General features: G+C 43.7%; 11 protein-coding genes across 11 annotated transcripts; 6 read left to right on the top strand and 5 right to left on the bottom strand.

Annotated features, from left to right (window-relative positions):
• Positions 1 to 83: 83 nt before the first annotated feature.
• Positions 84 to 2,166, top strand: V1514DRAFT_323552 (aspartyl-tRNA synthetase). The gene is made up of 4 exons (XM_066926268.1): positions 84 to 244; positions 295 to 424; positions 485 to 635; positions 685 to 2,166. Exons 1-4 carry the CDS (start codon positions 120 to 122, stop codon positions 1,989 to 1,991), a joined length of 1,713 nt encoding a protein of 570 aa, XP_066786215.1. The 5' UTR covers positions 84 to 119; the 3' UTR covers positions 1,992 to 2,166.
• Positions 2,167 to 2,241: 75 nt separating this feature from the next.
• V1514DRAFT_323551 (uncharacterized protein) lies at positions 2,242 to 5,625 on the top strand. Its single transcript, XM_066926267.1, has 5 exons — positions 2,242 to 2,756; positions 2,813 to 2,974; positions 3,037 to 3,192; positions 3,244 to 3,346; positions 3,398 to 5,625. Exons 1-5 carry the CDS (start codon positions 2,351 to 2,353, stop codon positions 5,523 to 5,525), a joined length of 2,955 nt encoding a protein of 984 aa, XP_066786214.1. The 5' UTR covers positions 2,242 to 2,350; the 3' UTR covers positions 5,526 to 5,625.
• A 2-nt stretch (positions 5,626 to 5,627) lies between these two features.
• On the bottom strand, positions 5,628 to 7,241 carry V1514DRAFT_323549 (L-Aspartase-like protein). Its single transcript, XM_066926266.1, has one exon. It carries the CDS (start codon positions 7,155 to 7,157, stop codon positions 5,709 to 5,711), a length of 1,449 nt encoding a protein of 482 aa, XP_066786213.1. The 5' UTR covers positions 7,158 to 7,241; the 3' UTR covers positions 5,628 to 5,708.
• Positions 7,242 to 7,511: 270 nt separating this feature from the next.
• On the top strand, positions 7,512 to 8,516 carry V1514DRAFT_323547 (40S ribosomal protein uS11). Its single transcript, XM_066926265.1, has 5 exons — positions 7,512 to 7,579; positions 7,756 to 7,818; positions 7,881 to 7,923; positions 7,987 to 8,264; positions 8,319 to 8,516. Exons 1-5 carry the CDS (start codon positions 7,561 to 7,563, stop codon positions 8,351 to 8,353), a joined length of 438 nt encoding a protein of 145 aa, XP_066786212.1. The 5' UTR covers positions 7,512 to 7,560; the 3' UTR covers positions 8,354 to 8,516.
• Positions 8,517 to 8,585: 69 nt separating this feature from the next.
• Positions 8,586 to 10,221, bottom strand: V1514DRAFT_323543 (uncharacterized protein). Its single transcript, XM_066926264.1, has 3 exons — positions 9,685 to 10,221; positions 9,567 to 9,632; positions 8,586 to 9,495 (listed from the first exon to the last, which is right to left on the bottom strand). The coding sequence occupies exons 1-3, from the start codon at positions 10,012 to 10,014 to the stop codon at positions 8,896 to 8,898; spliced, it is 996 nt and encodes a 331-aa protein (XP_066786211.1). The 5' UTR covers positions 10,015 to 10,221; the 3' UTR covers positions 8,586 to 8,895.
• Positions 10,222 to 10,591: 370 nt separating this feature from the next.
• On the top strand, positions 10,592 to 14,186 carry V1514DRAFT_6961 (uncharacterized protein). Its single transcript, XM_066930114.1, has 2 exons — positions 10,592 to 12,482; positions 12,551 to 14,186. Exons 1-2 carry the CDS (start codon positions 10,704 to 10,706, stop codon positions 14,084 to 14,086), a joined length of 3,315 nt encoding a protein of 1,104 aa, XP_066786210.1. The 5' UTR covers positions 10,592 to 10,703; the 3' UTR covers positions 14,087 to 14,186.
• A 354-nt stretch (positions 14,187 to 14,540) lies between these two features.
• V1514DRAFT_7054 (A1 cistron-splicing factor) lies at positions 14,541 to 15,876 on the bottom strand. The gene is made up of 3 exons (XM_066930117.1): positions 14,939 to 15,876; positions 14,716 to 14,874; positions 14,541 to 14,627 (listed from the first exon to the last, which is right to left on the bottom strand). Exons 1-3 carry the CDS (start codon positions 15,840 to 15,842, stop codon positions 14,611 to 14,613), a joined length of 1,080 nt encoding a protein of 359 aa, XP_066786209.1. The 5' UTR covers positions 15,843 to 15,876; the 3' UTR covers positions 14,541 to 14,610.
• An 82-nt stretch (positions 15,877 to 15,958) lies between these two features.
• Positions 15,959 to 16,855, bottom strand: V1514DRAFT_323537 (40S ribosomal protein uS9). The gene is made up of 5 exons (XM_066926263.1): positions 16,772 to 16,855; positions 16,650 to 16,694; positions 16,513 to 16,584; positions 16,176 to 16,418; positions 15,959 to 16,111 (listed from the first exon to the last, which is right to left on the bottom strand). Exons 1-5 carry the CDS (start codon positions 16,793 to 16,795, stop codon positions 16,064 to 16,066), a joined length of 432 nt encoding a protein of 143 aa, XP_066786208.1. The 5' UTR covers positions 16,796 to 16,855; the 3' UTR covers positions 15,959 to 16,063.
• Positions 16,856 to 17,013: 158 nt separating this feature from the next.
• Positions 17,014 to 18,097, top strand: V1514DRAFT_323532 (60S ribosomal protein eL13). Its single transcript, XM_066926262.1, has 3 exons — positions 17,014 to 17,088; positions 17,161 to 17,204; positions 17,341 to 18,097. The coding sequence occupies exons 1-3, from the start codon at positions 17,085 to 17,087 to the stop codon at positions 17,926 to 17,928; spliced, it is 636 nt and encodes a 211-aa protein (XP_066786207.1). The 5' UTR covers positions 17,014 to 17,084; the 3' UTR covers positions 17,929 to 18,097.
• V1514DRAFT_323529 (uncharacterized protein) lies at positions 18,042 to 19,537 on the bottom strand. Its single transcript, XM_066926261.1, has 2 exons — positions 18,316 to 19,537; positions 18,042 to 18,251 (listed from the first exon to the last, which is right to left on the bottom strand). Exons 1-2 carry the CDS (start codon positions 19,529 to 19,531, stop codon positions 18,124 to 18,126), a joined length of 1,344 nt encoding a protein of 447 aa, XP_066786206.1. The 5' UTR covers positions 19,532 to 19,537; the 3' UTR covers positions 18,042 to 18,123.
• A 169-nt stretch (positions 19,538 to 19,706) lies between these two features.
• On the top strand, positions 19,707 to 22,078 carry V1514DRAFT_6883 (uncharacterized protein). The gene has a single exon (XM_066930108.1). It carries the CDS (start codon positions 20,010 to 20,012, stop codon positions 21,750 to 21,752), a length of 1,743 nt encoding a protein of 580 aa, XP_066786205.1. The 5' UTR covers positions 19,707 to 20,009; the 3' UTR covers positions 21,753 to 22,078.
• The last annotated feature ends 152 nt before the right edge of the window (positions 22,079 to 22,230 follow it).

Genomic DNA, 22,230 nt, shown 5'->3' with positions numbered 1-22,230 from the left:
CGTTAGTCATGAAGACTAAATTCCGGGTAAATCGCCATAAAAATTATACGTGTAAGGTGTGTGTTCGAATCAACCAATTTTCCTTCAAGGTTTACTCGTGCAAATTCATTCGAATCAACATGTCTGAAGAAATTAAATTAAAGGAAGCAGTCTTGGAAACACCACCTGCCACTCCGGACGGAGAAGCCAAAGCGCCAGCTGCTACCGCTGATGCTGAGAATAAGACTACCGAAGTCGTTTTAGGGTATGCGCCTTATGGATATGTTAAAACATCAATGACTAACACTGGCACAGCGAGGATGGCAAGCCATTGTCCAAGAAGGCATTGAAAAAACTTGAGGCGCAGCGTGAAAAGGAGCGCAAAAAGGCCGAGAAAGCGGCCAAGCTTGCTGAAGAACAAGCCGCGAAAGCTGCCAATGAAGTTGTGAGTGATTATTACAGAATGATCTGATGAGCTTTACACTAAATTTTTTTTTTATCAAAGGATTATTCAGAAGGAAAATACGGAAAATTGCCTCTTATTCAGAGCTCCACCAAAACTGGCGAGAAGAGAGTTCAGATCCAGGATATTGATAAGACATGGGCTGGCAAAGAAGTCTTGTTCCGTGCACGTATCCACACTTCTAGACTACAGGGTACGAAGCAAAATATGACACAATGTTATTACGATTAACATAGTTTTAGGAAACAAGATGGCTTTTTTCGCATTTAGGCAACAGGCCGCACTTATTCAAGGTCTTCTGGTCGCCAATGACGATTCCGTTTCAAAGAAATTTGTTAAATGGGCAGGCTCAAGGTCCTTGGAAAGCATTGTTCTTGTGCGTGGTGTTGTTGCTGCTGCACCTGAACTTATTCGATCTGCGACTGTTCAGGATGCCGAGATTCATGTTACCGAGCTGTTCACAATTGCCGAGACTCCTGCTCAACTACCCATTTTGATTGAGGATGCGTCCCGAAGCGAGGCTGAAGCTGAAGCAGCCGGACTTCCTGTTGTCAATTTGGACACGAGATTGAACTCGCGCGTAATTGATCTCAGAACTGTTACGAACCAAGCGATTTTTAAGATCTCGTCGGGCGTTACCACTTTGTTTAGAGAGTTTTTACTTCAGCACAACTTTGTGGAGATTCATACTCCAAAAATCAATGCATCAGCATCTGAGGGAGGTGCTAATGTTTTCAAAGTCAAATATTTTAATGGTGATGCTTATCTGGCGCAGTCTCCTCAGCTGTTTAAGCAAATGCTTATTTCAAGTGATTTTGAGAGAGTATTTGAAGTCGGCCCAGTTTTCAGAGCTGAGGACTCAAACACTCATAGACACATGACCGAATTTACCGGTCTTGATCTCGAGATGGCGTTTGAAGAACATTACGATGAAGCTCTTGAAATTCTTTCAGGGCTTTTCTTTTACATTTTTACCAATCTTCAAACTCGGTTCGCTAAAGAAATTGATCTGGTCAGGCGCCAGTACCCTGTTGAAGAATTCAAGTTCCCCAAAGATGGAAAAATTTTAAGACTTACTTTTAAGGAGGGTATTGCATTGCTGAGGGAAGCGGGCCGTGATCTTCCTGAATTTGAGGACTTGAACACTGAAAACGAGAAATTCTTGGGCCAACTTGTGAAGAAGAAGTACGATACTGATTTTTACATTCTTGACAAGTTCCCACTTTCGGCAAGACCATTTTACACCATGCCGGATGCCGAGGATCCAAACTATTCGAATTCGTTTGATTTCTTTATGAGGGGCGAGGAGATTCTTTCTGGAGCCCAGCGTATTCATGATCCTGAGCTTCTCTCGGAACGCATGAAAGCTCATAATGTTGACCCCGACTCCCCGGGCCTCAAGGACTACGTTGATGCATTCAGATTCGGCGCTCCCCCGCACGCCGGCGGAGGGATTGGACTGGAACGTGTGGTGATGTTCTTTTTGGACTTGAAAAATATTAGACGATCAAGTCTGTTCCCACGTGATCCTCGAAGGCTTCGACCATAAATTTCTGAAGCCTGACATGGCCGAAGGACTTTGCGATTGAGAATTTTAAGACAGGCTGCAAGCCGTCCCCGGACGGTTTGCTGTTGCCGAAAGGGTACCTTAGAAGATATTACAGTTTTTTTTATTAGTACTGGATGTAACTTAGTTGTCATTTCAAACACATGTAACTGCCGTGTCACATTTCGTAGCAAGCGTTGACCCCTTAAAGTAAACAAACGGCGTTGCGGCTATGCATTCTTTTTGGTGAGAACCTCTACATAATCAGCCTCTTCCTCACCAGCAATTTTTGCTTCCAAGCTCGTTTTGGGTCGATATTTGTTGGATTTTATTGCTGTGCCGCGTGTTTATCGCGTTCATCAATGGCTTTTCTCAAGCTTCGGAAACACACCAACACGGGAGCTCGCCATCGGCCTGACGCGTCCAGATCACCGCTGCCCTCCAGTTCTTCAGATGCGAGCTTAGTGCAGCCTGGAGACAAACCTACAGGTTTAGGCTTGTCTTTGTCAGGTGGCCAGAATGCAGACGCTTTGGTGAACCACGAGCATTCTTCGTCCATTCAAGCGCCTTTGCAATCCAAAACGCCGAATCCGCAATCAGCACCTCCTCAATTTCCTTGGTCTCAGCTGCGCTTAAACGGCACTGCCATACCGTTCCCCAGATACGGTCATACGTCTAGCAACGAACCCACTAGAAATGGCGAGATTTATATATTTGGCGGCCTACGTGGGGCAGAACCTATGAATGATCTGTGGGTGATCGAATGTGGTATGGTTATCTAATGCGTCTTGAACAGGTGGTTTACAGCAACTAACAAGCTATAGGATCTTTGAATGTTAGGCAAATTCAGTCAATATCAGATTTAGTATCTCCTCGTTACGGACATGCTTCGTGTCTTGTTGGAAATGCATTTATTATTTTTGGCGGGGATACGCGTGTTTCAGAAAATGATGCATTAGACGATCACTTGTACTTTCTTAATACCAGTAAGTTTGTATTTTTATTTTTATTTTTTTTTTGAGGATAATTATATATTAACTAGGAAAAGACACGTATCGTTGGTCAAATGCAAAAACCGTGGGCTCTCGTCCGTCTGGTAGGTATGGACATTCGCTCAACATTATTGGCTCCAAACTCTATGTTTTTGGCGGTCAAGTTAATGCTACTTTTTTTAATGACCTTCATGTCTTTGATTTGAATACCGGTAAGATTGCAGTCTCAAACGTTTATTCAGAAATTGTTCTAACTAGTCCAGTACACGGAAATGTCAATTCACAGTGGACCGTACTTAAGCCACAGAATTCACCCAGCCCGCGAACAAATCACTCCATGGTTGTTTATGATGAAAAGCTGTATTTGTAAGTGAAACTCCTGTTTTAAAAAGAAAACTATTGACTTCTTTTTTAAAGGTTTGGTGGCACTAATGGAGCTGAATGGTTCAATGATACATGGTGTTTTGATCCGGTCACAGCGTCGTGGACAAGGTTACCTTGTGTGGGTTTACATCCTAAACCCAGTGAAGGACATCGCGCATCAATCGTTAATGGTATAATGTACATCTTTGGTGGACGGTCTGCTGATGGCCACGATCTTCGAGATCTGATTTCTCTAAAATTATCATCAAGACGGTGGTATTCATTTAAAAACATGGGTCCTTCTCCATCTGCAAGGTCTGGTCATACTTTAACACTTGTCAACAAAAAAATCATTACTTTAGGCGGCCGGCCTAACGGTGGATCAGCACCGGACCTTGAATTCGCCTATATCCTGGACACCTCCCGCATTCGTTATCCTCCTGATCAATCACCACTTCTACCACTAACAGAATACGCATCGAACAAGAATGGTTTGGAAAATATTTCTCCGCGTTTAATGCAGGCTGTTAATGGCTCGAATAATGCAAATGCGCCAAGTCCGCGAGATATTCAACGGCCATTTTCAGGTGACAAAAATATTCGCAATCAAACTTTTCGACCCGCTACTGGGTCATCAGCGAATAGGTATGGGGTGCCATTAAATGAACCGCACTCTGCCAACCCACATTCATCTCATCATCGGCCTCGGCAACAACGACTTCCTCGAGATGATTACGATATCCACTTCCGCCAACAATTGCCACCACCTGCCACTCTCAGGCAACAACGATCATCCCCAGATTTACGCTCGTCGAGAGCTCCGGGAAGAAGTTTGTCACCTCTTCGTGACATTGATGGTAATGAGATTCCAATTAGGCCGATATCCAAATATTCTTCTGCAGAAATTGAGCAACACAAGTCTTTTCCTGAAAGCGAATCTCCTCAACTTGAACAGCAGAAATTTCAATCACCTTTATTGGCCAACACTAAACCAGAATTTGCTCCCGTGCACGCTGTTCGTTCTCCTATAAATGACAACAGCATTCTTGAAACTCCAGTGGTTGATGGCTCTACTCAAGATTCACCTGGAAACAATGATTTAAAATCGTTTGCTCTGCTAGAAAATTCTTCTTTTGTCACGTCTCGGAAGACATCGCCTGGATTGGCTGCAGATATTCCAGAAATAGAGATCCCGGACACTCAACTTGCTGTAGAAAAAAATGATGCAGCTGAAGAAAACTTAAAGTATGATCAGAAGATTAGTAACGCTGATAATAGCATTGCCAGCAATGAAGTTTCTTCAGAAATCGAACTTCAAAGACTGCGCCAAGCGAATAAATGGTTAGAGGCCGAACTTTTAATGGCCCGCCAGTCTGGATACAAGATTACTTCACCATCTAGTTTGGATAATTCGCAGACGTCGTTACTGTTACCCCAAAATAAAACCGATATTCAGGAAAGTTCTCAAGTTCTTCAGGCAATGTTGGCTATGAAATTGGAACTTGAACACGTCAGGACCAACGTGTACGTTGCCACGTCTGAAGCGTCATTGAAATTGACAGAGATGGAAAGACAAAGGGATAATGCGATACAGGACAACACGAGGCTAAGCGACGAAATTGCTTCATTGGAAAAACAGAACCAGGCGCTTATTACTGCTGCTTCCGTAACAACCATAACTGAAAACAATGACACTTTACAAACGCTATCGACTGATACTGAAGCCTATGAGGAATTACAAAGAACAGTCAACGAACAATTGGAAGAAAATGAGCGATTGCGAGAAAACTTGCAAAATGCATATGCCGAACTGGAGAGGGCAAATAATGAAATATCAAGTTTGCAAGATGAGCTTACGAATGAACAGAATCATGATGACATTTATGCTGCTGTCGAACAAGTTAGGTTTGCAATTTTAGAAACCGAAAGTCGCGCAAGCAAATTAGAGAAGCAGGTTGAACTGGCACGATCGGCCAAGGCATTTGCAGAACAGAAGTTGAAAGACGCCAGGGAAGAAGTTTTGCATTTGCAGAACCGATTGGAAGCTTCAGAGGCACGGATTGAACCGGTCACGTCGAGCGTGACTAGAAGTTCTTTTTCTACAGAGAAATCTCAAGCATTGTCATTATTAGATAAATTTTTGGCAAGCAGGCCAAAAGACGCTACCGCGAATAATTTCTAATTTAACAACGATCGAGTAATTTGGGATATTTTTTCTTTTATAGCCTATAATTCATACATAGAACTCATGAAATTCAATTAATTTTTTTTTTTGATAATGACTTGATGGCATAATTAATTACCCAAAATGATTTTATTTTATTTTGATGACATAATTTTTGTAAACGATAAACTAAACGATAAACTAAACGCTAAGCTCAACCTTATCCTCAGTAATGAATGACTTGAATGGTGCGAGCGCGTTTGCCACGGTAACGTTGACAAACTTCTCAGTCTGTTGGGGAGCTCTTCCGACAAAAGTGGAAGGATCAAGAAGCTTGTCAAGCTCATCCCAGATTGGCTGGAAATATTTGGTGTTCTTGACACGAGCAATCAAGTCATTGTCACCACCTTCTTCCTTAACCACGCGTGCGGCTTGATGAGAAAGAACACGAATCTGTTCGTGAACTTCCTGTCTGCTTTCACCCTTCTCGACCATGGCCATGATAATATTTTCGGTGGCCATAAATGGAAGCTCGGAGTTAATGCGACGCTCAATAACTTTAGGATATACCACAAGTCCAGAAGTGATATTGAGTAAAGTCGATAAAATGATATCGGCAGTCAAAAATGCGGATGGAATGGACACGCGTCTGATTGCAGAGTCGTCAAGGGTTCTCTCAAACCATTGAACAGAAGCGGTCTGAACCGCATCTTGATAAAGACCGGTCAAGTGTCTTGCAAGCGAGCAAACACGCTCGGATCTCATCGGGTTTCTCTTGTAAGCCATGGCGGATGATCCAATCTGAGTGCTCTCAAACGGTTCTTCAATTTCCTTGAGGTTGGCAAGCAAGCGCAGATCAGTCGCCAGCTTGTGCGCGGTCGCACCAAGTGACGAAAGCGGTCCAAGAACGTCAATATCAATCTTTCTTGAGTATGTCTGACCGGTCACAGGGTAGGCATAGTTAAATCCAAGAAGCTCTACAACCAACTGATCGAGTTCCTCGACCTTGTCGTGGTCACCATGGAAAAGAGCCAGGAAAGAGGCCTGGGTACCGGTGGTTCCCTTAACACCTCTCAATCCAAGATCATCCCTGGCACGGCTAATATTTCGGAGATCCCAAAGCAACTCTTGAATCCAAAGAGTCGCACGCTTGCCGACGGTCGTGAGCTGAGCCGGCTGGAAGTGTGTCCACCCAAGAACCGGCGTGTCCTTATACTGAATAGCGAACTTGGACAATCTGTTAATAACATTAACAAGCTTAGGAATTAAAAGATCACAAGCGTCGCGAAGAAAGATCAAGTCTGCGTTATCGGTCACGAAGCATGAGGTTGCACCGAGATGAATGATTCCGGCCGCAGCTGGCGCGGTTTCTCCGTACACGTGGACGTGAGACATGACATCATGACGGACAATTTTTTCTTGAGCACTGGCAGCATCGATCTCGTCATCGGTAATTTCAACATGAGCTCTGAGTTGCTCAATTGCCTCGTCTGTGATTGCTGGAAGGCCGAGTTGCTTCTCTGCAATCGCAAGGTTCAACCAAAGCTTTCTCCATGTTGAATAACGAGTGCGAGGCGAAAACAAAGCAGACATCTCCTTTGACGCATACCGCGACGAAAGAGGTGACGAGTAGCTATCAAACTTGGACATTTTTTCTTTTTTTTTTTTTCCGGTATCCCTGCAGGACAAATGAATTTGTTAGGAGAATATATCCAACCCAATAATTGCTGCTTCTTGGCCGATAATTTTTGAAGAAATATTGTAGCCCTAACCGTATGAGCATAGCTTGCTTCACGTGACTGCTGAGTCAAATATGACACAATCAGGCGAGCCAGCAAAGCGTTTATGTAGGGCTTGACTGTAAGGGTTGCTTAAGCGTTCTGTGACTGCTGTTTGTTTTTGTTGGCGCCCGGCAAGGGGCAAGGCCACCACAACGCAAACGACCGCGGCTAGGGTTACTGTTTGAGCCTCCGCGACGACTAAACGCAAGTTTGTCTTTTAGCAGACTTCTTGTGCCCAAACATCAAGACATCAACATCAACATCTACACATCATGCCACCAAAGTCTAAGGGTACGTTGTCATTTATCAATCAAATGCTGGGTTGCAGAATAGTTTGTTGAAAAATGCTGTTTGCCTATTCAGTTCGCAGGCTTAGGCAGTTTCTAGCTTCTGTTGCAGCAGCAGTCGATTTGTTGATTACAAAATATTCAAAATGCTAATATGCCGGTTTTTTCTTTTTTTTGCAGATAACATTGCTCTCGGTCCTCAGATCAGAGAAGGCGAACTTGTTTTCGGCGTTGCCCGTATCTGTATGTTGCTTATGTTGTGGGGAATTAATTATATGGTTCAAAAAAATGTTAATATTTGGTAGTCGCATCTTTCAACGATACTTTTGTCCATGTCACCGATCTCAGGTAGGTCTAGTTTTTTTTTAATTGCTTGATCAGTTGGACGGATTGTTGACGATATAACGATAGTGGTCGTGAAACCATCGCTCGTGTTACCGGTGGAATGAAGGTCAAGGCTGACCGTGACGAGTCTTCTCCTTACGCCGCCATGTTGGCTGCTCAGGATGTTGCTGCCAAGTGCAAGGAAGTTGGTATTACCGCTGTCCACGTCAAGATTAGGGCCACTGGTGGTACCGGTTCCAAGACCCCTGGCCCTGGTGCTCAGAGTGCTCTTAGAGCTCTTGCCCGCTCTGGCCTGCGCATCGGTCGCATTGAAGATGTTACCCCTGTTCCATCAGACTCTACTCGTAAGTTTGCCGGGTGTTTATTTGGGGATTTTTTTTGCTAATCAATGTTTACAGGTCGGAAGGGAGGTCGCAGAGGTCGCAGACTGTAAATCAACAACATCTACATTTCCTTTTCTTTGGTCATTTGTCCTCGTCTTGTTTATATGTATTATTTCGTGATTTGAAAATGGAGATGTTTAAAAAGTTAATATGCAGATAATGGTTGTATTTTTTTACAGTGCTATCTACCAATAGATCTCTGTCTATTTTTAAGTTTTTACGCTTATTTATTGATATGCGTACAAGGTCCAAAACACCATCCCCCCCCTCCCCCCCCAATAGAGCAAGCTTATAGACGGATGATACCGTATACAATATATATCCCATAACCATTCGCTTTTTTTTTGGAGGGGATGGAGCATAATTTCCGTGAGAAGCAAATTTCAAAATCTTGGTAGGAGCGGATACCAATAGCTGAGCTCACTCATATGGCAGTAACTGCATAAAAAACCCCGGCGACCTGTTGATTACTCTTGATCGTTCGATTGGTGACTATCGCTGGCCTTGGTTTAAGTGAAATCAGGCTTGATAGAGTCATGAACTTTGTCAGGTTCTTCCATATTCGCAGGAATTCCATCTATTATAGGGAGAGTTATCGGCCTTGGGTTAAATTTTCGTCTTCTAGGTCCGTATCGTAGGCATCCATGCTTCTCGGCGCCGTTTCTTGTTGATTGGTAACATTCACATGCTGCTGCTGAAGGACTTGGTTAGCGAGCATTCCAAGAGCTGCCAACCCGGTTTGCTCATCAGAACTTGATCGTTGTTTTCCATCACTTCCGTTTTGCACAGGTTTGGTTGGCCGTGTACGAGCTACGGCTAATTGAGATTTGGTATGCTTGCCACAAATATCTCGTAATATCTGAAGCTCTTGCTCTTGTTTGTCTAATTTTTGGTTTGATTGTTGCAATCTATTTTGAGTTTTAATTAATCGAGTTCTGTATTTCGACACGTCTTGCCTGCCAATGGTTGTGTGTCGTTGAAAATCGTCATGTTCACGTTGCAGCTTCATAAGGTCGAATCGCAACTTGTCAATCTCTCGTCGGGCCAGGTTAATTTCAACTTTTTGCCGTTGCACGACTTCAACGATTTCAAATTTTAACAATCTTACATGGAAACTCAATTGTGATGACTTCAGTCGTGTTTTGGTTAAAGAATCTTTTAAATTTTGAATGACTGAATTTGCGTGATTATGCTAAAACAAAACAATGTTAGGACATATATATATATATATTGTTTGAATATATACGGACAATGTTTACTTACATGCTCCTTGGCTTTACTCAAGTTCGTATTTTTTGTATCGCTTCGTTCAATGTCCTCCCATTCGTCCTATCAATGTTAGAATTTCATCGTCAGGTAATTTGGGCTAATTGAATTATACTTGGTTAATACTTGGTTCGTCGCAGTCGAAGCTTCCCTGATCACTTGTCGAATAAACAGTAAAGCTAGACGAGTTGCGGGTTGATGAATTCATTTTTCGAGCCTGAACAAGCTGGTCGGTTGCAGGGCTTCGAAGTTCAGGTATTATCGGATCGACCATGGAAGAAAGTGTCGCGGTCGATTGTGACTCTTGATCAAAATCGGTACAAGTTGAAGATTGTAGTACTTGACTGTCAGCTACTAAATCTAATTTATGGGATAAGAACTGTGTTGAATAAGCATCATGCCAAACGCGTTCATGGTTGAGTTTGGTTGCATTCCCGGTCTGCATTAAATCATCATTTAAAGGAAATTTGTGAATCAGGAGCCAGGGCGATGGCTTGTTCGTTTCGACAAACTTTATACTGCTGCGAGGTAGTGGCAATACGTGACAAAGCTTGGTTTTGAAATGTTGAATATTCAAGCCCTGACAGGTTTGAATCTATATCATGATGATGCGACGACGATGGCACAACTTGTTGTTGTTGTTGTTGTTGTTGTTGTTGCTGCTGCCGCTGATGAAAATTTGAAAACTGAGCATTTCCAGATAACCCTGCCAAGGACAAAATTTGTTGATCCGAAGCTTGCTGAGCCCAATCAGTTATTGAACGAGGCATGAACACGATCAGTTTTGAAACGTAAACAAAGTGAAATGCTACCGTTTTTTTTTTGAATTATATAGAGGTGCAATTGGACAGCCACAAGCACTATTTTTTTTTTCGGTTACTCGCTCATGCCTATTAGAATAAACTGAACTAATATGTAAATGTAGTTTCTTAAATTAAGCTGAATTCGAAATGACAATGTATACTTTATGTTGATTTCGACAGACACACGCGCTTAAGTTCTAAATATAAGTCACGTGAATTTTGTTTATTTGTTTACATTTTCACTTAACGCGTTACATGCATTTTCGACTCAAATCAAATAAAGCATACTTCAGGCCGACAAATTCAAAGATTACTCTCATTCTATGTCGGAATGTCTGTTGCCACGCCGCCCGATTTTTCATTGGGTCAACGATCTAGGTTGCCGGTATCTTCAATCTCGAGAGCTGGCAGTCGACCATTGTCTGCGTACCAGTCATCGCGGTTGCCGTCTCGGATTCAGCATGCGCATTCTCCCAACCTGTCGAGCATTGGTTCTGATCAACTATCACGTTTGAAATTACCAGGCGTGCCGGTATCATCATCCATCACAACATTGAATGCAAAATTGGCATCGGTTAAGAATGAGCGCACGATTCTTACTAGGTCAGTAACTTCAGCACGAGCAATGACGTTTCATGATTTAGAAAGTGCACGATCGATTGATGCAAGTCATGACATGTCAAGGTTATCAACACGGCATCCTGTTACGTCTTCGAATTGCCGACAGTCAATTGCACTTGCAAATGCAGATGATTCGATAGCATTTGACGATTCACCAAACATCCTTAAACAATATTCTCAAAATCGAACAATGTCGTTAAGGTCAACTGCCAGGCCACTTACGATTCAGGAAAAAAGGCGTAACTTTCCCGATTTTTCGGCAAAATATTCAAGCTCAAAAAAAATTGCAAATTCAACAACATCTATGGCATCCTCACGCTTGCCTAGTAGTCAAATTGCCATAGGAGGACCCAGTTCTGTATCAGGTACCATTCACAAGCCACGGAATTCATCCCGGAATTCATCTGTAATAAATACTCCATCACATCAAGCAACACCATTAAAAAGTTATTCTCGTTCAGTATCGTCAACCGTGTCAAATTCTGGCTTGCCTCACTCTGTCGCGCGATCAAGAGTAAATTCGCCTACCGATTCAACGTCCCGAGCAACGTCCCGAGCAACGTCGCGAGCAGCATCGTTGCATGATTATTCTCGCTCCGTATCGTCCACTGTATCAAGGAATGGGTTGAATCGCTCAATCACGACAAGGTCTAGAGCGAGCTCGCCTTCCGAACCAGGCAAATGGTCCACGACTCGATCAACCCTGCGGCAGAAACTTGTCTCGAAAAAATCAGCAACGATAAAGGACACGGAAGATTTAGATGCAACACCTAAGGCTCCAAGACCGGTTTATTCAGCAACAAACAAACAGTCGTTTCAGACTCCATCACGATCATATCAAACGCCTGTCGTGAAGAAAACGCCTTTAAGTTCAAGCTCACAATTAACCGTTACCAAAACCAGAAGCAACGCACAATCGACCATTACGAGATCTAAAAACAATTTGCAATCTACTATTAATAGGAATACAAGCACTCCATCAAAAAAAGATCCACAATCGGCTGTTGCTAAACCCAGAAAAGTTGATGATCTTACAGAACCTGCAACGCATGACAAGCCAGGTATACAGACCACAATCCGAAGGAAGGGCAGAAACACTACTTCTGACCTAGAGAATACCAAAGCAAGACCAAGGCCAACAAGTGTGTCACGAAATCCAGTTCGCAAATCGAGAACTGGTCAGTTATCTAGCAATAATCAGAATGTTACAAATATTTATGATCATATTGACGATCCATTTAATACTAGAACTACAGAAAGGCTACCAAAAGTAGCAATTAGGCTTATTGATCAAGCTAAATCGACTGGCAGTCTTGATTTATCTTCATTGGGACTCTCATCCATTCCTATTGAGGTCTATCGCGATTTATCATCAGAGTTTTCAATTGGTATGGAGTCACGGTTGCACACATTGATAGCCCAGCGAAACAATATTGAAAAGGTAGATGATCAGTTTTGCAGCAAATTTCCAGCATTGGAACATTTAGACGTAAGTGCACGTGTCTTTTTTTTTGAACCAGGATTTTTAATTTTTTTAATTATTAACTGAGCTTGCAGATGTCAAAAAATTTACTAAGAAAACTTCCTACAAATTTCAATATATTGGATCATCTCACTTTATTGAAAGTACCGGACAACAAGCTCACGATTGAATCTTTCAAAGCAGTATTGAAAATTTATACTTTAGTCGAATTGGATGCCCACAATAATCGAATTGATGGAGAACTTCCGGCTGAGGTTTCTAAATTAACCAGGCTGGAAGTTATTGACTTAAGTAACAATGACTTCAAATCGATCTCACCTGAAGCATTTTCTGGTATGAGCAAGCTTACGAAAATATATATTAATTCAAACAAGCTTCGAAGTTTTCCGTTTGAATCTATTGAAACATCGCCCATATCCGAAATTGATTTGTCGTTCAATCGAATCTCGGGTAGTCTAATCTCAATCGACAGAATCTCAAGGTTTTCGAATTTGAAAATTCTTAATGCAAAACACAATCATGTGCGGATAGTTTCAGACTTTGCAATAATATTGCCGTCACTGGAAGTGTTGGACCTGTATTCAAATCAAATCACGTCACTGGGGATGCTTATGCTTTGCACTCCCAGTCTTGTAACACTTCAGGTGGGGAGAAATATGATTGCAACATTGCCTGAAGGTTTACACGAGCTTGAGAATTTAGAAACACTCGACATATCATACAATAAATTTACAATGCTGGATCCGAGACTGGGTCTGATTGATTCGTTGGAGATTTTAAAATGGAACGGCAACAAGTTTGGTGAGAAGAATTTGGCATTATCGAGTATTGATGTAATCAAATCCACACTGAAATCTCGAATTGGAGAAACCGAATTTGTTCAGGATGAACAAGCAAATGTTGACGCGGATCCAGAGATTCCGCAGAGAATAACTCGGTCACGTTTGCGCCCTAGCGTGATTGACCTTTGCGGACGAGATTACGCAGAAATTCCTCAGTTAATTATTGATCAATACGCACCGGGGAATTTCGTAACTTATGGTGGCGAAGGTGCAAACGAACTTCATCTTCATAGAAACCGATTTAGCGTGATTCCACAAGAGATCATGTCGTTTGCGTTCGCTGACACGTTGGAGATCATAAACCTGTCCCATAACGGACTTGGTAGTCAAGCGTTTAGATATGATTTCACACTGCCGTCACTTGTTGAACTTAATCTGTCATGCAACCATATCGAGTTTCTTGACGAATTTCTTGTTCGTTTTAATCTTCCCAAGCTTCTCCGGCTTGACCTTTCGTTTAACAAGATAAGCCAGGTCCCGCTTAGACTTACGCGAACGTATACTTGTCTTGAAGAGGTTAACCTTCACGAAAACAAGATCGTTACGATTGAACCACAAACGTTTAAAGGGCTTGAAAAAATTGATTTGTCAAACAACTCGATAAGTTATTTGCCTCCATCATTAGGAAACATTCGAACAATCGTGGACTTGAAAGTGCAAGGCAATACGTTTAAGACTCCTCGGTGGCAAGTCATCGAGAAAGGCACGGACGCGATATTGAACTGGTTAAGACTCCAAATTCCGGTAGAGGATGAAGATGGTAGCTAAAAAAAAAAAAAAAAAATATTTAGGAACCTGTATATATTAGTTTTAAAGGTAATTTTAGTTTAATGTTTGAAATGCGCGGGGCGTAAGATTTGTTTTATAATTCAACAATGACTGGCGCATATTCTCCTCGCTCTTCATCAGCATCGTCGCTGTCGTACGCATCATTTGCAACCGCATAATCCTCATCATCACTACCGTAATGATGAACACTTTCGAATCCGTGACCGGCACCGGTCCCGGTAAGCCCCGCCAACACGCTATCGTTTTTTCTTCGGTTCCGGCCAACTTGAGATGCGCCGTTCATGTCAAGGTTAAATTTTTCGTCCAAGAAATTGAATATGGAGATGATTTGAAATTGCAACTTGGTTCGGTCTTGTTCAGATAATTTTAATGATTTTATCCAATCGGTTGAATCATCATCATGTACGGTAAACAATTCCGCAGGCGAACTTTGGATTGACTTGTTTAGCCTTTTCAGATTGGTCTTGATTAAAGACGGACCTAACAAGTCGGTAAAGTACACATCAGGAACGCATTGAAACTGATTATAAAGAATATCTTAAAAAATAATACCCTACATGTTAGAAGTTGAATAAGATAAAAATAAAAAATAATAAAAATAATAATACCAAGGAGTTGAGTGTAAAATGAAGGCCGTGAATAAACATCAGTTGCGCATGAGCATAGTAATTCGAGTAATCGTCTCCATTGCTCGGCAGCTGAATAATTAGCCAGCACGACGACTAATAAGAAACATAGTTCAAATTCAGCCAAAACTGCTTCATAATCTTTATATATATTTAGTAGTTTTCAAAAAAAAAAAAAAAGAAAAAAATGCGCATATTTACTTACCTCCGTTCCGTTGTCTTGACACCATGTATCCCAAAAACCAGGTTCGGTCTAATGCGGCAGCGGTGATTTGTCTGCCCACTGCGCCTTCGGGCCAGGTTCGTTGCTTTTTGAGATCAAATTTTAAAAACCGGAACGAATCATGATCTTCGGTCAACTCGTATTTTGATGTCGTGGTTGAAGAAGAAGAAGAAGAAGAAGAAGAAGAAGAAGAAGAAGAAGAAGAAGAAGAAGAAGATGATGATGATGAGGTTGATTGTTGCTTAACAAGGTTAAATAACATGTCAGAATCTGCCAATGACGCAGTAATCGAGGTTACCGGGTCGTGGTTGTTGACGTATGATAACGGCAACATGCCGTGAAGCCGGGCTGGGGACATGTCGGGCACGAGGTTGGCAAATTCGGGCTGGCACGGCGGATATTTAAGCATGTGGCCATACAACGATGGCAATCGGGCCAACCACGGTGACGCAAGCTTGGCTTGTTGCACGAATGATTCGTGGTCGTCGTTCCATTTGAACCGCAAGACCGTGCCGTCGTGAGCTTGGAACCAGACCGCCGAGCGCACGTTCATGTTGCTCATTAGTTGTGCTTCGTCGTCGTTATGAGATTGTGCTAATGCTTGGAGTGGTTCGTGTCCGACCGGCGTTATCCTTGCGGTCGAGTGCGGTGGCACGGTCCAGTGAAACATGTGAATGCCATTGGGTATCAACTTGATGCCGTGAAAGTCTGCCGTGGAATTAAAAAACTGGAGGTCAATGCCTAGCAGGCACCGGTCTGGCACGTTTTCCAAAACAAGAGTTGTTAGCGGTGGAGCACTGGCCATGGAGCACAACAACGATGCAAACAAAACCAGGTTGGGTGCTGATCTGGTGCTGAACTGGTGCAGGATCACGAAGAGGAGCATGTGAGTTGAAAGTGCGGCTTACTCAAGTAACAGGATGTAGTTTACAATAGAATTACAATCGATACATGGAAAATATCCGTAGTACTGTCGCAATCATGGTTACGACCGCCTGCAAATGACACCCGAGAACTTTTTATTTTGTATATTTTTGTTTTTCATGATACAAGGTAGAAGAATACAGTATAAAGAGAAAATACAAGAAGGAAAAACCAAGATTGTGTTTAACGGTAAGACTTCTGATAACGGGCACGAGCACCTGGACCACCGAACTATTATTATTACATCAAGATTAGCAAACCTAGCAAAACTGACGGTCGTCAAACTCCCACTAACCTTCTTGGGCTCGGAGTGCCTGGAATCGGCAATGAGAAGAGTACGGTCGTATGAGATCAAGGCCTTCTTTAACTCGTTCTTGCTCTGCTCATCGACGTACTTTTGGTGGTAGGCCACGATGGCCTTGGCGATGGCCTGGCGGATGGCATAGACCTGGGAGACGTGACCACCACCGGTGACTCTGACGCGGATATCAATGTTGGCGAACTTGTCAAGGCCAACGATCAGAAGGGGCTCGTAGACCTGCACAACAACAAAAAAAAAACAGGTTAATACGGACCGAACGTATTCATCTTGTCGTATAACTGATCTGAATCTAACACAAAAAAAACCGTACCTTGAAGCGAAGAATCTCTGGCTCAACCAAGGAGATGGGGGAACCGTTGACCTTGAGAAGACCCTTGCCAGCCTGTAATTGTAACGAAGCAGATTAGAATCAAACGTGAACCTGGGATTGAGCACGGCAAACCTTACCTTTGCGTAGGCAACCGCGGTAGCAGACTTCTTCTTTCCGAAGGTCTATAACGGCGTCAATAAACTGAGACTGAGACTGAAACTGCAACTGCAACTGCAACTAAACCAACCGGACGACGTACCTGAACACTCTGAATAGAACTCATGGTGGATGTGATGTAGTGTGAAAACGGATGTGCTGGTGCTGGTTGCTTGTTGTTGCTGGTTGCTGGTTGGGCAGGGATTGCGCTGGCGGTGCGTGCGGGCGAGTTAGGGTCTTTGGCGCACCAGCCAAAAAAGCAGTCACGCACAGGCTACGAAACCCTAACGACACACTATCGCCAACCGCTCGCTGGCTCGCTGCTCGCTGGGCTTCGGCGTCGCACTCTGAACCGGCACAGCACATCCAAAACCACTCTAGACGACAGTAGTAGGTTCCACCACTCAGCATTAACGATGGGTATGTTGCACTCTCTGGATTTGATCGTGTCAAAGGACGATGTGTGATTGACCGTGTTGTTTTATTGTTTAGCCATCGCAAAGAACTACCCCATCCTCTCCAACCATTTCAGAAAGGTTCGTCATTCCCGTCTTGCTCGTGCCCGTGTTTATAGATCTACGATTTAGCCAGGTCACAAGAATTCGGTCTCGGGATACACACGGCAATACATATTACATATAAGTGAACAGGCTAACTTTTTTTTCTAAACAGCACTGGCAGGAACGTGTCCGTGTCCACTTCGACCAGGCCGGACGCAAGCTCCGCCGCAGAACCTCGCGCATTCAGAAGGCTGCCCGTGTTGCTCCCAGACCTGTCGACTCCCTGCGACCGGTCGTCAGAGCGCCGACGATCAGATACAACAGGCGCGTCCGTGCCGGCAAGGGTTTCACGCTTGAGGAGCTCAAGGCTGCCGGCATTGCCCGCAAGTTTGCCGCCACGGTTGGCATTGCCGTTGACCACCGCAGGCAAAACCGCTCGGTCGAAGGATTTGAGGCCAACGTCGCCAGGCTGAAGGAATACCAGGCCAAGCTCATCATCTTCCCTCGCAAGGCTGGCAAGCCAAAGAAAGGTGACTCTGACGCTGCCGCGATTGCTGCTGCCACTCAGGTTTCGGCTGCTTCTGTTCTGCCCATCGTCCAGCCCGCCGTTGAGTCCGAGCCACGCATCATCACTGACGAGGCCAAGGCTTTCCAGGCTTTCACCACCCTCCGCAAGGCTCGTTCCGACGCCAGATTGGTCGGCGTCCGTGCCAAGAGGGCCAAGGCCAAGGCTGACGAGGCCGCTGAAAAGAAGAAGTAGATTTAGCTTTTCAAATAATAAAAAAGCCGGGAAAAAAATTGGGTTTTGTTTTGTATATGAGTTAGTTCCTATGTAAATTCAATTGAATGAGGGTTTTGGTACAACGTTCATGATTTATCTTTTACGTATGTTTTATTAAAACGCCAGTTTTATACATGAAAAATAAAAATAAAAATAAATTCCCACAATTTAATGTCAAACGCCATCAGTGAAAAGGTTACGAATCAGTAGTACAATAGCGCAGCGACCACCGCTGCGTCGAAGCAGCAATTTAAAGATTCCAGGAACCCTTGCAAGAATACAATCTTCATCGATATCTGCATCTAAACAGCAAAAATTGTCAACATTTTAAACTTGGTATTTTTAAAAAATGCTCGTATTTCTTACAGTAAGCAGGTGCACTGGCATGCGCTTCAATTTTTTGATTAACGTCACCCGTGCCTGAATCGTGCTCGACATCCCATGAAAACGTGACTGACAAGCCATCCGTTCCGGTGGCAACTAACCTAGATTCACCCAGCCATTGGTAGTAATTTGTGTCAATGTTGTTTGATCCCGAGTCGTCGTCGTCATGTATATTATATGCAGCCCCATGAATGAGATTGGGAAACTCAGTTGCAATCTTGCAAAATGCTTCCGCACGTTCCTTAGCCAGCCGTCCATATTCTGCAACGCCATATAAAAAAACAGAAACATTATGGCATGACGACCAATCCGTAATCACGCCGCGCGCCCATAGTGGCAATATCGTGCTCGGTTGGGCATGAAACGACATGACTTCAAGGTCGGTCTGGTTCACGTTGAGTTGTAGCAGAAACGATATGCCAGATTGTTCATGACAAATAGAAATCGTATACTGTGTTATTCTAATATGTCTACTTATACCGTTGTCGCTTTCATAGTCGTCGTAACCGTCGTCGCCATCGACTGCTGCGTCTGCGTACGTCATGCTACTGTGCACTAGCTGAACATTGAATCCAGAAAAAAATTTCAAGCTTTCGACATCTAATCCTGGCACTGGCATATGAGGCATGGTATTTTCCGGAACCAATAACTGTTTAGGGTCAACCAAATCAAGCCCGCTCAGCGCCTTGTCGTTTGAGTCAAGTAAGCCGCTGATCAGGTCCTCGATCGGCATTCGGTCGAATGCTGATAATCGTTCTTGCCGGCTGACACCAACCTGGGCCCGAGATACCTGCACGTCAAGATCTTCCACTTCTCGCCGCAATTCACCAACTTTCCACAGTAATGCGTGTCGTAATGTTTCCAGGCCTTGCTCCCGTGCTAAATCGTCGACATTAATGTTTTCTGACCTGGTCGCACTGCCTTTGCCTGATGACTCAAAAATATTGGCAAGGTCGGCTGCGTCGGCTGCGTCGGCTGCGTCGACCACGTCGGCCACGTCGTTCGATAATTGACTAAGACTCTTTACCGCAAGCGGTGATTCGACATTGTGCTGAGACTGGCCGCGCTTAATTGAAGACCCGGAAACGCGAGCCGATTGCAAAATTCTGGTAGGCGTATCGAACTCATCCCGAGACTGAAAATACCGAAGCTGTGTACCCGGCAAGGTCGAGGCCACCGGTGAGGTAGTCGAGATCATGCCTTGCCAAAGCAGGTTCTGTTTTTGCCATGTCTGTAATGATGATAAAAGCCGGCAGGGGGCATAATCCACGCACGGCTATTACAGATATGCCACGACTTGCTTTACGTTTGCACGTTTGCGATTTGTTTGTTTACTGTTTACTGTTTACTCGACAACGTTGGCTCGTTGCATGGTTTTGATTGGGGCTTCGTTGAACATTATAGAGATTGCATCATTGTCATGTCGGTCATTGTCTGTAAAATTTTGTCACGCCCGTTGTAGCGTAAAATAAGGCTTTTTTGCGGTCAGGCCTCGCACTTGTTCGCTAAGATGTAAAATAATTATAGATTGGGTCCTAGCGCCCGCTCGCGTCCATTTCCTTGTCCGTCTTGTTTTGATTATCGAACCTTTTTTTTTTTTTTTCCATCGCACGCCTGTCCTCACAGTTTCAGCAGATCCCGATCAGGACAAACAAAAAAAAAGTTTTTATCGGACGATGGAGGAGCGGGCGCCGGTTCTGCAAGAAGCACGACCGCGCAAAACCGCAACTGCAGGTGCGGGCGATCGTGCCACGCTGAGTCCGGCTCATCAATCAAGCACGCGAATATCGAATATCTATGTCATGAATTCAACCACGGCGGCTGGCCCGGTCACTCCTTCTCCATCTTCTCGGCGGCGGCCGATGTTGTCGCGGCCGCATTCGTCGTCATACTCCACCACCGACAGCAACAGAAACAGTGCCAGGAAATCAAACCTATCCCGGCATTCGGATGGGTCCGGAATATCCATTAGGTACTCGTTAGCTCTACGAGGTGGAGAAGCCTATCGTTCTTTTAGCGGTGCGAGTGATATTCTGCCGGGCACGATCAACAATGACGGCAACAGCGACGTGGTCGACTATGAAGAAATTGACTCCGAACATGTTGACGTTCCAGATTTTCATGATACTCATACGATTAGTGAAGAAGTTTACGTTCATCAGCTTGAGAATGATTTTGGTTCGTTACCACAACCCGAGCCAAGTTACTTGGGAATTCCAGGGTTCTATTACAATGAAACCTACAACACTTCAGAAGAAGAACTCGATCGATCGTCCATTAGTGATTCATCCTTTTTAGAACCAGCAGAACTTGAACTCGTTGACGAAACAAATTCTTTTTCGTTCTCTTCTCAGACCGATCCCGATGACGATCATGCGCGCGTGATTGAATTCGATGAGAATGGCAATTTGGTTAGCACGCGTGCGAGACGTAACGCACGACACAATCACGATCATGATGAGTTTGAACAGTTATTTGATGACAGCGATCGACGGCTGTCCGACGCGGACGATGCAAGCAGGTACATGCCAGAATTCGATTACGATGCCACGCAAGATTATTCATTGCAGTCACGCAATATTGATGAAGAAAGTAGTGCGGAGTGGGTTGCTACCGATCGAGATTCGCAGTCATCCACACGCATTATTCATCCACTGGCAACATCGACAACAACAACAACAACAACAAATTGGCAAAACTTGGACTATGTCTATCGAACTCGAGATGTAATCTCGGAAGAAGACTTGCGGGGCCAGGAAGTTCAAATGCGGGCCAAAAGGCCGGAAAAGGCTTTGATTCCGGTTTACTCTGAAGGCTTATCATTATCCACTTTTCCGTACATGAATTCTTTGGCGCCGTTATCAGCAACGTTGCGGCAACAGCCCAAGGGACATTTTGCCACCACAGTCGTTGGGGATTGTTCAAGCGTCGAGTCCACGATTTTGCCGCCGCTTGCCTTGCCGTCACTTCAAACAGGACTTACGTCCGTTGTAGGTCAGCGCTACGGAAGAAATCAAGAACTTGACTCGCAACAAGACTTGGAAGCACAAGGAGGCCGTACTAACGTGGTCAGTGACAAAGACTGCTTGGATATAGAATACCCTTTAGACATGATGCAACATGTGTACAATCAAAGTTCGAAAAATGAACTTGCATCCGATTCATTTCTGACGACTTACCAGCAACCGTACCCAAAGATAGCACGGCAACAAAAGACGTGTGCTAGTTCGGTTGCTTCCGTGTTACTGATTGTTTTCATTTGTTTCCCTCCAATGTGGTTCGTATTGGCATTCGGCGGTCTTGATAAGGCAGTCGGCAAGGTTTCCAAAAAGGACAGGCTCATTGCCGGCGGATTAGGCATCACGTTTTTCACTGCTGCCCTGGTAGGCATGGCAGTTGGATTAGGCATTGTTTTATAGTATTTGCACGTTTTCAATCGACAAAATGGCCAACTATGGATTTATGAAGTTTATTTTTATTATTTATATTTTTTTTGGGTTTGGATTTGAGAATGAATCTCTACATGATGACGGGGTGAATGGTTTTTTTGTTTTTGTTTTGATTTTGGATACACTGCCATACGCTCTTTTATTTATTTATTTTTTTGGGTTAGTTGCAACGAGGCAGTCAGGATCATGCTGAACGTTAATTTTGATATCACAATGTGGTTATTTTTTAGATTGTTTGTATATTTCACGTTCATTAGACAAATCAAAGCAGGATTTGAGATTAGTGATATAACATATGAGATTACGTGATATCGAAAAAAAACCCAAAATTGACATTGAACTTTATTTCCGTTTCCAAGGCACAACAATGGATTGCCTTTTTACAAATTAAGTATAAATGCATCATCAACTATTCAACTTGAATTGAGTGCCTTATCGAGATTTGTGC

This window comes from Lipomyces japonicus (genome assembly GCF_038497905.1).
Source record: "Lipomyces japonicus strain CBS 7319 unplaced genomic scaffold V1514scaffold_1, whole genome shotgun sequence".
NCBI lineage: Eukaryota > Fungi > Ascomycota > Lipomycetes > Lipomycetales > Lipomycetaceae > Lipomyces > Lipomyces japonicus.
This window is presented reverse-complemented; position numbering and strand designations above follow the sequence as displayed.

What these genes read in the sequence shown, in the direction of transcription:
- V1514DRAFT_323532 (XM_066926262.1), top strand. An exon ending in TCTCCAACCATTTCAGAAAG is followed by an intron (nt 17,205 to 17,340) that starts GTTCGTCATTCC and finishes TTTTCTAAACAG; the next exon opens with CACTGGCAGGAACGTGTCCG.
- V1514DRAFT_323543 (XM_066926264.1), bottom strand. Translation starts at nt 10,014, where the DNA reads ATGCAGACCGGGAATGCAACCAAACTCAACCATGAACGCGTTTGGCAT. An exon ending in ACGAACCAAGTATTAACCAA is followed by an intron (nt 9,633 to 9,684) that starts GTATAATTCAAT and finishes TAACATTGATAG; the next exon opens with GACGAATGGGAGGACATTGA. An exon ending in TGAGTAAAGCCAAGGAGCAT is followed by an intron (nt 9,496 to 9,566) that starts GTAAGTAAACAT and finishes GTTTTGTTTTAG; the next exon opens with CATAATCACGCAAATTCAGT.
- V1514DRAFT_7054 (XM_066930117.1), bottom strand. Translation starts at nt 15,842, where the DNA reads ATGCTCCTCTTCGTGATCCTGCACCAGTTCAGCACCAGATCAGCACCC. An exon ending in GTCAAGACAACGGAACGGAG is followed by an intron (nt 14,875 to 14,938) that starts GTAAGTAAATAT and finishes ATATATATAAAG; the next exon opens with ATTATGAAGCAGTTTTGGCT.
- V1514DRAFT_6961 (XM_066930114.1), top strand. Translation starts at nt 10,704, where the DNA reads ATGTCTGTTGCCACGCCGCCCGATTTTTCATTGGGTCAACGATCTAGG. An exon ending in CAGCATTGGAACATTTAGAC is followed by an intron (nt 12,483 to 12,550) that starts GTAAGTGCACGT and finishes CTGAGCTTGCAG; the next exon opens with ATGTCAAAAAATTTACTAAG.
- V1514DRAFT_323551 (XM_066926267.1), top strand. Translation starts at nt 2,351, where the DNA reads ATGGCTTTTCTCAAGCTTCGGAAACACACCAACACGGGAGCTCGCCAT. An exon ending in CTTGTACTTTCTTAATACCA is followed by an intron (nt 2,975 to 3,036) that starts GTAAGTTTGTAT and finishes AACTAGGAAAAG; the next exon opens with ACACGTATCGTTGGTCAAAT. An exon ending in TATGATGAAAAGCTGTATTT is followed by an intron (nt 3,347 to 3,397) that starts GTAAGTGAAACT and finishes TCTTTTTTAAAG; the next exon opens with GTTTGGTGGCACTAATGGAG.
- V1514DRAFT_323537 (XM_066926263.1), bottom strand. Translation starts at nt 16,795, where the DNA reads ATGAGTTCTATTCAGAGTGTTCAG. An exon ending in CCGCGGTTGCCTACGCAAAG is followed by an intron (nt 16,585 to 16,649) that starts GTAAGGTTTGCC and finishes TTACAATTACAG; the next exon opens with GCTGGCAAGGGTCTTCTCAA. An exon ending in CAGAGATTCTTCGCTTCAAG is followed by an intron (nt 16,419 to 16,512) that starts GTACGGTTTTTT and finishes GTTGTTGTGCAG; the next exon opens with GTCTACGAGCCCCTTCTGAT.
- V1514DRAFT_6883 (XM_066930108.1), top strand. Translation starts at nt 20,010, where the DNA reads ATGGAGGAGCGGGCGCCGGTTCTGCAAGAAGCACGACCGCGCAAAACC.
- V1514DRAFT_323552 (XM_066926268.1), top strand. Translation starts at nt 120, where the DNA reads ATGTCTGAAGAAATTAAATTAAAGGAAGCAGTCTTGGAAACACCACCT. An exon ending in ACTACCGAAGTCGTTTTAGG is followed by an intron (nt 245 to 294) that starts GTATGCGCCTTA and finishes ACACTGGCACAG; the next exon opens with CGAGGATGGCAAGCCATTGT. An exon ending in CGAAAGCTGCCAATGAAGTT is followed by an intron (nt 425 to 484) that starts GTGAGTGATTAT and finishes TTTTTATCAAAG; the next exon opens with GATTATTCAGAAGGAAAATA.
- V1514DRAFT_323529 (XM_066926261.1), bottom strand. Translation starts at nt 19,531, where the DNA reads ATGATCTCGACTACCTCACCGGTGGCCTCGACCTTGCCGGGTACACAG. An exon ending in TGCCAGTGCACCTGCTTACT is followed by an intron (nt 18,252 to 18,315) that starts GTAAGAAATACG and finishes TTTGCTGTTTAG; the next exon opens with ATGCAGATATCGATGAAGAT.
- V1514DRAFT_323549 (XM_066926266.1), bottom strand. Translation starts at nt 7,157, where the DNA reads ATGTCCAAGTTTGATAGCTACTCGTCACCTCTTTCGTCGCGGTATGCG.
- V1514DRAFT_323547 (XM_066926265.1), top strand. An exon ending in TTTCGGCGTTGCCCGTATCT is followed by an intron (nt 7,819 to 7,880) that starts GTATGTTGCTTA and finishes AATATTTGGTAG; the next exon opens with TCGCATCTTTCAACGATACT. An exon ending in TGTTCCATCAGACTCTACTC is followed by an intron (nt 8,265 to 8,318) that starts GTAAGTTTGCCG and finishes CAATGTTTACAG; the next exon opens with GTCGGAAGGGAGGTCGCAGA.